The sequence below is a fragment of the Cyprinus carpio genome, chromosome A5, assembly GCF_018340385.1.
Source record: "Cyprinus carpio isolate SPL01 chromosome A5, ASM1834038v1, whole genome shotgun sequence".
NCBI lineage: Eukaryota > Metazoa > Chordata > Actinopteri > Cypriniformes > Cyprinidae > Cyprinus > Cyprinus carpio.
Window position 1 is genome coordinate 24745936 of NC_056576.1, and position 10707 is coordinate 24756642.

General features: G+C 36.8%; 1 protein-coding gene across 2 annotated transcripts; it reads left to right on the plus strand.

Annotated features, from left to right (window-relative positions):
* The first annotated feature begins 2050 nt into the window (after positions 1–2050).
* Positions 2051–9938, plus strand: LOC109066726 (aquaporin-3). Of its 2 annotated transcripts, none has more exons than XM_042757358.1 (7): positions 2051–2089; positions 5322–5460; positions 7712–7838; positions 7948–8085; positions 8174–8298; positions 8682–8899; positions 9039–9938. In XM_042757358.1, exons 2-7 carry the CDS (start codon positions 5353–5355, stop codon positions 9211–9213), a joined length of 891 nt encoding a protein of 296 aa, XP_042613292.1. In that variant the 5' UTR covers positions 2051–2089; positions 5322–5352; the 3' UTR covers positions 9214–9938. The 2 variants fall into 2 exon arrangements, with proteins under 2 accessions (XP_042613292.1, XP_042613291.1); XM_042757357.1 differs by having other exon boundaries at positions 2054–2089; positions 5209–5460.
* The last annotated feature ends 769 nt before the right edge of the window (positions 9939–10707 follow it).

A 10707-nucleotide genomic window follows, 5' to 3' on the forward strand; every position in this document is an offset into this window, starting at 1 on the left:
ATGTCCAAAATATATCTGTTTTAAAGCAATGGGTAATTCACTTGATGATTTGCTTAAAATCTACTTTGCGATTCTGTTGGCAAACATGTTTATGGTGCATTCTATTCAACCTGTTTATTGCTAGTGCAGCAGAAATAGACAGCGCAGCCTTTACAAGTAATTTGTGTACAATGTATCTGTTTGCCATGGCAACCTCACGCGCTTGCCGCTGCTGCTGCTCTAATCATAGTAAAACCAGAAATTCAGTTTTTTTTTTAATGTGTGTGTTCTTGAAAATTCATTGTTTTCCAGCCTGAGCTCATCCTCTGCCAAGGTATTAATTATGAAATCTAAATCATCCTGTCGGTTAAATCCAGCTCACGCATATTCCTAGAACTACTGTACCTGATAACTTTGTCAACATTTGACATCGGTATTCGGACTGTTCCACTGAATCTTAAAACTGTTACAGTAACCTCACTTCCAATGAAATCTGATTTAAAACAGACCTATCTCTAATTTTCTATTTCTACTGTTACATTTGCATTCTAATAAGTCTGTGAACCCAAGATTATAATGTCCAAAATACAACAGTGTCTATTTTTAAGGTTCACTTGTTTGACAGGCAATATTTAACCAGTTGTATATCCAGGAATCTAAATCCTACACACACAAAATGTCGAAAAGGTCTATGTTTTTGTCTCACTCCTTTTCATAATATACATGCGTCACCTTGCTCATACAACCATTGTCATGGTCTCAGTTATCATCAGTCCCTTTCCATTTCATAGGCTCATAAGGACTAATCATTGAAAGATCGCAATCTCGATTCAAACACACGCAATCTGCTATGACGATGATTCCACTACGTAGGCTATATTAAACATTTGAAATCACAATCACATCGGAATATTTAAATCTGCTTTCGCGCAGCCACTGATCCAGAGACAGCAGCGTTCATCATGTAAACTTATGTTTGAAACCGCTACTTGACACAATAGGCTACATTTCTGTGTTACAAACATTAAATACTAATAATGAAAGTATTGGGATAAAAGTTTATAGTCCGGATAGCTGATGTTGCGGCAGCTGTATTCAAAATGAGAAACTGACCTTTGGAACTCATTACGCTTCAAATAAAGATTGTAGGCCTATGTTACATTATGCCAGTAGGCAGCGACCAGTGACTGTTAAAGTCTGCGTGAACCGGAAGTTTGCAACCGAGTTTACTTCCGTATTTTGACGTACTTCCGAGAGAAACGGAATATTGAATGAGGAAAGCAGAAGGCGTGTTTTTTCCTCCACGCGCTGTCAACGCTCACGGGGCACTGACAGTTGGAGGGGCGTGCTTATGCTCATGCCTTAGGTCAGACTGACGTCATCACAGAAGGTCCGTCGTTTTAGAGGGGAGGAGCATTCTCAGATTTGTACTAAAGATTACGAAGGCAAACTATTTTTTTTTTTGTGGATTGACTTGCATGGATGAATTGTTAACCACAAAAATAGCAATGTGCGCTAACAAAATAAATATAGTCAATTTTGATTTCATGTGTACTTTAAAATGCATTTGTTGTCTAATTCATTCAGTCAAGAGATTCATTCAAAAACTATTGAATCAAGTTCATTTATTTCATATATATATCATATTGTTATTTTTAAAAGGCTCATTTACAACATTTTAGACTAATTTCTAACAATAAATAAAACCTAAGTGAATTAGCCTATATTATTTTGTTTTTGTCTAATGTTTTGTTTTCAGAATCGTGGGAGAACCGAGATCTCTATTCTAAAAATCAATTAACCAGTATCTGGCATCTAACTCATAACCTACTATTATTACTGTTTCTAGCCTATTACAATGTAGACTACGATGTAAACATGTACAATCTTACAGACTTTTGTAGTACAACAAGGTTTTGGTACATTTATAATGCATTACAATGCTGCTTGAAATTAGAGGCAACAAGTGCATATTAATGGCGATCCAACAAAAACAGCAGAAGGGCTGAAAGAGACGAGGCTTATGAAACAGCATCGATACAGCGTTTCCTTGGTTACCGCTGTAAACAGAGCAGCGCTGTGCTTCAAAACACTGCTAGTTTATACCGAGGTAAGTGGAAAAGAAAAAGCCATTGAAACTTAACTGAAGACAGTCAGTTCCCCGTAGATACATTCATATAAACTCCCAATGCAATATTTATATTTTCTTCCTATATTTCGCCCATCGTGAACAGTGAACTGCTCTGCCTGGTTCAGTTTTGTGTCCGTCCTCAGCGTCTCTGGCCTCTGTTAACAGTCGTTGTTCGTAATAGGTCCACACAAATTACATTTTGGGAAATGACTGCAATGCAAATGTGTTCAATTCCGGAACAGAAACGGTCAAAATAAAACTAAAAACCGCCGATCGTGCGTTTGGACCACACTGGTCTATATATATTCTCCATTATCAGTGGTATGGACCCAGAGCAAGAAACCAGTTCTGGCCGGTCGACCGTTGAAAACAGTTCTCTTGTTGTGCGGTTTAAATAATTTAAGAATATTTTTTTGCCCTTGAAATTGTAAATATACATATATATAAGGGCTGGTAATTTAACGCGTTAATTCGATTAATTAATTACTGTGAAAAATAAGGCGTTGCCCCGCCCCAGATCTAGTATGTGGGTCATCTAACATTTCATACGGTCGATTGATGAAAAATATGAGGCAGGGCAATAACTCACTGCGTGATGGGGCCTAGAGAACGTAGTTAGAATGTCGCTAAAATTCAAGATACATCATATAGTTAAGAAATATCACACGAGCAATAGGCTAAGTGCAATATCACACGAGCAATAGGCTAAGTGCAATATCACACGAGTGCAAGTGTGGTACTGATCCAAACGTGACAACAGTTCAGTAAGTAAAGAAGTTAATATTGTGTTATTTTAGACACATGTCTGTTTTGCACAATTTTGCCAACGAAAATATAATGACAGAGCAGAACTGTTCGTCTCCGTCTCCGAGCAACACAGCGGCATTTCATTTCGTAATGTACGTTTTGAACGAATTGGGTTAACCGTTTGGCGCGTTCAACCCTTGGCCATAGGCGCGTTGGATTTGAAACGGCGCTGCACAGATCGATCGGTGTATGACATCAGAGGCCCGCAAGAGCGATTCAGGCAAACGTCTGCTCTCTATTCGCTTGTTAAGTCTGACGTCACGTCTCACCTCTTCCCCAGACCTCTATCAGATACCACGAGAAAACAACAAAAGGTGCTAACATACACTTACAATGCGATATAATACTACCAAAAATATATAATCCTAACCTTTAACTCCATACTGAAATCCCAGTCAGACAATGAAAATAAAAATAAATAAATATAAAAATGATTTGTGTTTGGGACGCTGTGAGCAAGGAGACTGTAGTCTACACCGTAAGTTTGAAAACGTTTAGCTTAAATGTTTAATATGAATAAACAGTGCTCATAAACGGCTGCTGAGGTAATATTCTCAAGTGAAGCGAGTTGAGGCTTGGACCCGGAAACAGCGCTTCTTACGTCACCACTTAACAAGCGAATAGCTCTTGCACACACTGATCGATCTGATGATGATGATCCGCTTCAAGTCGAACAAGCCTAGTAATGAGTCAATGGACCATTCATAAAGTACCATTTACTTCACTCCTGAATGAATCAGCCATTTGAACGAATCAAATGAATGAATAAATGACTCAATATATCATTTATATATCATTAAGACATTTACCATCACCTGCTGGCAGTTTTAGTTTATTTTTTAGAGTAGGTCTATCATTTCATTAAAGAAGTAATTTAATTTTTCCATAGTAATAATAATAAAATTAATTATTAATGGTATAGTTCACCCACCCAAAAAAATGACAATTGTGTCATCATTTACTCGTTCTCATTGTCCAAAAGAGTATATGTAATAAATTTTATCAAACAAAATATTTCTTGCTGAAGCTAATTTTTGTAATGTCTGTTTGATGCTTTACACAGCAATGACTTTAAATCATCTTTTGGGAGTAATTGTGCGATTAATTAGATCAATTAATCGCCACATCATGTAATTAGATTTAAAAAAATGTAATCGCTTACCAGCCCTAATATATATATATATATTTTTTTTTTTTTTTTTTATATATATATATATATATAGATAGATAGATTATATATATAGATAGATAGATGGTTTCAACGACAGGCATGCACACTTTTATGGCCCTAACTTAACTTCCGGTAGACTTCCAAACAGAATCAATAAAAACAGTCCCTCTAGAGTAGATTATTTTTGATAACAAGCAAAATATGTTTGCTGCCTAAATCAGATGGACTTTTTGAAAATGCAAATTCATTCTCTGCCAGCAGGAGGTGCTTTAAAGCGGGAGAAACAGAGGTTTCCCTAGTAACAGCTGTATACAAAGCAGCGGTGAGCTCACAAACGCTGCTTTATCAGACATTACATGCAAGATGAAATGAAAATGACATAAAAAATTTTCTAAAGATAGAAATACAGTGATATAAAAACACCCGCACCTTGTTTTGATTTTTAAACATGCAGTACGTGCTCATGTTTATTCAACAAAGCCTTTTGGAAAATCGGTCAGTTTTGATATTGTGGCGAGCGCCACAAATAAATAAATGTATGGGAAACACATCACACAGCACAACCACCTGAGCCCAACATCTGTCTACTCATTTCCTTAACTTTAACTCTTGCGTTTGTAGCCGGCGCCATAGCCAGACTGATAAACAAACACGGACCAGAAGTTAACTTTGGGCCAGGCGCGTGCGCCCAATAAAACCGTCTATATATAATTATGTGTCTAGATTCATTAAGTGCCTAATCAGCATCATTAGTAACAGATTTTATGAATCATATACAACTAAGAAAACGACCCTGCCTATTCCTGGAGTCAGAGCCTTAGTCATGTTTCATGTCAACTCAAAATGAAACTCTTCTCCTACCACTGGTCCTTTAGAGATTAGCTTAATCTACTTCTAAAATTTCACACCCGGGCCCATTTTGAACTAAAAGGCTTAATAGTCTGTAAAAATACAAAGATGTGAGAGAAAGGGAAGAGAAAAAAGGGAAGAACCTGTTCTATTATAGAGATGACAGGAATGCAGTGTGAAGGGGTGTGAGTTTATACGTGAATAATACAGGGAGGGTTCGAGGGAGATAATGTGATGTATAGGTGAGTGTTTGTGTGTGTGTGTGTGTAAGGGGGCAGGCAGAAGCATGAAGGGCTGGTCCTGGTCTATCATGTCTATAAGAGCAGAGCACTGGCCTTCACATGAGCATACATCTCTGAGGGACATACAGGTTGTTTCACACAGGCAAAGGAAGACATCCAGACCTGCCTGAAAGATGGGTTGGCAGAAGGACATGCTGGAAAAGCTTGCACACACTTTCCAGATCCGCAACAAGCTACTGCGCCAGGGACTGGCTGAATGCTTGGGAACTCTCATCCTTGTGGTGGGTATTTCTCCTCAGTAAAGAATTTCTTATTGTCAGCATCAAAGCTGAGGTCAGTGTAACTTAATACAAATGTAGCTTGTCAAATAGTCTGAAAAAGCATGTTTATGTTTCTGTAATAAAAGCCAGAAATAATTTTGTATTGTAGTGTAACATTGCACACATGAGAGTTACAGTAGAGTATCAGCTGAGAAATAATTGCACCCTTGCTTTTCTTCTCACTCAGATTGATGACAAAGACAGAGTGTATTGTTTACTTTGGTCATGCACTTTTCCACAAGCAATTGAGTGAATAGAGGATAAGTGCAAATTAGCAATAATATCTGTATTATTGTATACACATTGGTGTGGATTCTGGAATGCAGATCTAACACCAGTGTGTTTTAGTTTCCTGCTGTTGGTTCATAGTCCAGGGAAGATGTCAGGAAATATCCAAAAATCTGTTCAAATCGATGATTTTGAAAGTCCCTCAAACCTGTATGACTTTCTTCTGTGGAACAGAAAAGAAACGTTTTTAAATACGTTGAAAGTCACTGGCTTTCATTGTATGCAAAAACATTAAAAAAACAATTGAAACTTACCTTTACAACTATGAAGGAAGTTTCCTGCATGGTCTTTTATTGATAAATGTTAATTATGCACTGAGGAACTATGCTATACTAAGGAAGTCGTTTGCAAATAGATAAGAAAGAATAGTGGTAATGTCTGTCCTGTTTGTGAGAAATGCTCTTCAAACATGATAAACAGAAAAAATTGCTGAATCATCCTCCCTAATTTAGTGCTGATTTTCTCTGTGACAGTGCAGATAAACATGTAGCAACTTGCAGCAGAAAAGAGGCACGTGCCAAAGCTTTCGATGGATAATACTTGTTTCCTCACATCTATTATGATGCCACAATCCACACGTCATAACTTAGTATGTTGAGGTTTAATGAATCACCTTTGAGTCAATATTAACAGAGTGCATTTGTCTCACCAACGCCAGGGATTCATTTTGAAATCCACTTTATCTTATTCTAAACATGTAAAATCTGTATATTAGGTTTGAAATGAATGCAGTCATATTTATATATTTAACGAGGGTGAAAAAATGACTATTAGAAAAACATGCTTGACAGACCCACGATTTGTCAATACTCAGTGATATCACTATAAAGAAATGTTCTTGAACATTGCACTTAACTGGATGTTTGATAAATGCATCACATATGGCAGATTACAGTAAAGGAACCACTGCCATCAGAAGTCAGAAGTGTGACATGACAGTTACAGGAGTGGTATGAAATATGAGGGATTAAAGAGGGATTTGACATCAAACTGCTGTTACAAAATCTTTGCAGGGGAATTATGCAATTTCACAAGTACTTTAGAAAAAAACAACTCATTTCAAGAAGCACACTCATAGTTTGTTTTTAAGGTGTGTGGCACGGGTTATACCAGAGATAATACTTAAAAAGAGAGGTCATGTGATAACTGGATCACTCAACAGGTGTGATGTTTGCTGAGCAGCAAAAAGGTATTCGGTGTACAAGCTACTTTGAACATGCTCTTTGTCTGTGAAGGTCAGTGCTGTGATATTGACCTTTTCAGCGGATGTTGTTCCTAGAGCAGAAACAGTTAGAGTGAGTCTTTGTTCACACAGATAAGTGAAATAAATCGAATAACCCAAGGAAATTTTGTATTTGCATTTAGCTGTCATTACTGAAATCGAAAGGATACTTTTAGGGCCATGCTTAGGTGATAAATTGATTTTGTGAGATGCCTTTTTTAGAATTGCATTGACATTATTGCTGAGATTTAGTCTCATGAAAGCTCATCAGTGCATCCTGGCAATTACATGACTTTGGTAAAAGCCCCAACAGTGTTGGCCCAGATCCGGGCCACACGGCCCCTTTGAAATCCATGTGGGCCAGATGTGGGCCGACACTTGTTGCTGTCTGGGTGATAATTCGGTACAATGCCAAAGATATTTCATTCTGAGATGACCTTTACAATAGATACTTCAGACACAAGTCTGAACAGCAACTTGCAATCGCTCTTTGTAAGAAGGGACTTGCAGCCCTTAGTCACTATAGATTTGTAGTGTTTGAACAAAAGGGAATACTTTGTTTATTTTTAGCAGAGTTTGAAATGGCAACCTGCTATTTTTTCACTTGAATTCTTCACAGCTCTGATATAAATGGCACACATAAAAATTGTGTGGTTTTTCAAATAGTGATTAACGCATGTTCTTATTTTACACCATTCACAGATGTTTGGCTGTGGTGCGGTGGCTCAGATGGTACTAAGTAGAGAAACTCACGGTCGCTTTCTCTCTGTAAACCTTGCTTTTGGTTTTGCTGCTACCCTTGGAATCTTGGTTTGTGGCCAGGTGTCAGGTTGGCAACTCCTCTAAAATTGCATCCTAAGCTGTTGGACTGAGTTTTTATAAAAAAATTCTTTGTGGATGATCTTATGGAATATGTTATTGTTTTTTCTTTTTTTTAGGTGGACATTTAAATCCAGCAGTTACATTTGCTCTCTGCCTCTTGGGAAGAGAAAAATGGAGAAAGTTCCCTGTGTACTTTATGTTCCAAACACTTGGAGCCTTCTTGGGTGCCGCGATCATCTTTGCTGAATACCATGGTACGTTATGTAATATAAATTTCTTTTTCTCGTCGAAAGTGTATATTATGTTTCTTCTTTTTGACACTTCTTTTTTTGTATATTTTAGATGCAATGTATGATTATTCTGGAGAAAACAATGTGTTGCTCGTAACTGGGGAAAATGCCACTGCTGGTATTTTTGCTACTTACCCAAACCCACATCTCACCATCTTGAATGGCTTTTTTGACCAGGTCAGTAACTGCAAGTTTGTAACTAATCCCTCATTAAACCAAAAAACCCATACTCTGCAAATGAGAAATGGCATTTGTTGGTCTGATATATAATTTTATTTTTGCAGAGCCTTTAAATATTACATTTGTATTAGTAAATATTTAATATAAATTAAATAGTTTTATATAATAATTTGAATATAATAATATTTATTTTTATAGTTTTTATTTATTTACAGGGCACGGTTATGAATGCAATGCATAGAAATACAGAAATATAATTTTACCTTCCAATACAATTTTTTCCCATCACCATTTCCCCTTAGAGGCTCTGTAATTATAATAAATGTATTATATTTCTTATCTTTTATATTTACATCTATAAAATATAATCATCTTTACAGGTGATAGGCACAACATCTCTAATTGTCTGCATCCTGGCCATTGTGGACCCCTACAACAACCCAATCCCCCAAGGTCTTGAAGCCTTCACGGTGGGATTCAGTGTCCTTATCATTGGACTCTCCATGGGCTTCAATTCTGGTTATGCAGTCAACCCAGCTAGGGATTTCGGGCCTCGTCTTTTCACTGCCATGGCTGGTTGGGGTGGTGAAGTCTTCACGTAAGTCTTTACATTTAATTCCTATAACATAAACTACAGTATTTAGGTACATCATGAACCAACTTGCAGTGCTTTCAAGCTGATCTGCATTTTTCAGTGAGTAAAAATTTACAAGTGTTTCTCCTCTGGTTTGCAACAGTACCAGGGAGTGTTGGTTTTTGGTGCCATTCTTCGCCCCCTTCCTGGGATCCATTATTGGTGTGATTGTGTACCAGCTGATGGTGGGGTGGCATGTGGAGGGAGAAGTAAAGAACAATAAGAACAAAGCTAGGGAAGAGACTTTGAAACTTAATGACATCACCAGCAAGGAGTGATCTGCGTGATCTCCATAAGCCCTCCACACAGTAAATCCACATAAACCTTCTGCTTATTAGTCTCTGAGTTCAATAAATATGTCTTGTTCTACACAAGACTCCCTCTTCTCTTTCAGAGGGGATTCTCGTAGTCTTGCAGACCATCAAATGGACTTAAATGCTGCAAATTTCAAGATTACAGTTTACTTACTTGTTCCATCAGATATTTTTGTTTTTTTTCTGTAGCATGATTCAGATTTTTTTCTTCACACATCCTCCAGATTCCTCAATTAAGGGAAAAAAGGTGTTTCTTCAGCAACACGAATTATATTAATTCACTGTTTTTTGAAACTTACTAACGATGTAGTGTAGCACCTATCAACATTTTCAGTTTTCACACTTTTGTACTACTATTATCCAAATATGTTGTCATTCCTGTAAAGAAAGTTAAGCAATTCGACCAAAAACAGCTACAATACTTTTTTATTGTCATCTTCATTTTAAGCAGTTTTTTTTTCTATTACATAACAGGAATTACAACTTAACAAGTACGCTTTAAAAAAAAAAAAAACCTGTAAAAAAGAGTGTAGTAATCCTGCAATTGTATAGCATTTCATTCTTTAGACTAGTTTCATTTCATCCTCTCATGTATCTGTTACTGTCATTACCATTTACATTTTTTAATTGAATGTTTTGAAGCAATGGATTGTTATCCTAATAAAGGTTTTATTAGTATTTTTTAAGAAGTCTCACAATATGTGATGTGTTGTTTTGTCATTTTTATGTTGTTTACCCGAAACCACCCTTGCTGCTTCTTTGTCATGTCAAGGATGTTGACATTCAAGAACTCCTCCAGGGTTGTAATCCATTTGTAGTGGAATTCAATATATGCCAAAGCCATTCATTATCAAAAACAGCACAAGATGAATAAAACAAGTTTAATTAAGGGTTAATGAAACAATAGGTGTGGACTACTGGAGGCTTAAATTAAAGTATGCAAGAGTAAGAACATTTACAGTCTCTCTCAGGTTCACATTCAATCATATTAAGGCTATTGGGAGAAAACCTGGGTGTGTGCAGGTTAAAATATACTACATTCCACCGTTCAGAGAGGGAAACCAGACTTTAAAAGGGAGTTAATACAATTACTTCAACCAAGCCACAACAAGCCAGGTTAAAATTCTCTGAACTCAGTTATAATATTTGTTATCCCTGAGTTATTTTCCCTAACCCTACGAAAACAAATTGTTGCTGACAACACAGTGTTGTTGACAGAGCAATGACTCGTTATTACATTTCTAAAACCAATTACAAAACATATAATTGAAAGACCAGAAAGACCAGCCTCCTCTACACATAAATCAGTGCATTTAATTCAAGCTTGCACATTGATGATTTGGCAAGAAATCAAGTCTTCATTGTCACATGATCCTTCAGAAACCATTCTTGCATGCAGATTTGGTACTCAAGAGAGAAAACAATATTATCATCAGTGTTAAAAACAGTTGTGCTGCT

What these genes read in the sequence shown, in the direction of transcription:
- LOC109066726 (XM_042757358.1), top strand. Translation starts at nt 5,353, where the DNA reads ATGGGTTGGCAGAAGGACATGCTGGAAAAGCTTGCACACACTTTCCAG. An exon ending in CATCTTTGCTGAATACCATG is followed by an intron (nt 8,086 to 8,173) that starts GTACGTTATGTA and finishes TGTATATTTTAG; the next exon opens with ATGCAATGTATGATTATTCT. An exon ending in TGGGGTGGTGAAGTCTTCAC is followed by an intron (nt 8,900 to 9,038) that starts GTAAGTCTTTAC and finishes GGTTTGCAACAG; the next exon opens with TACCAGGGAGTGTTGGTTTT.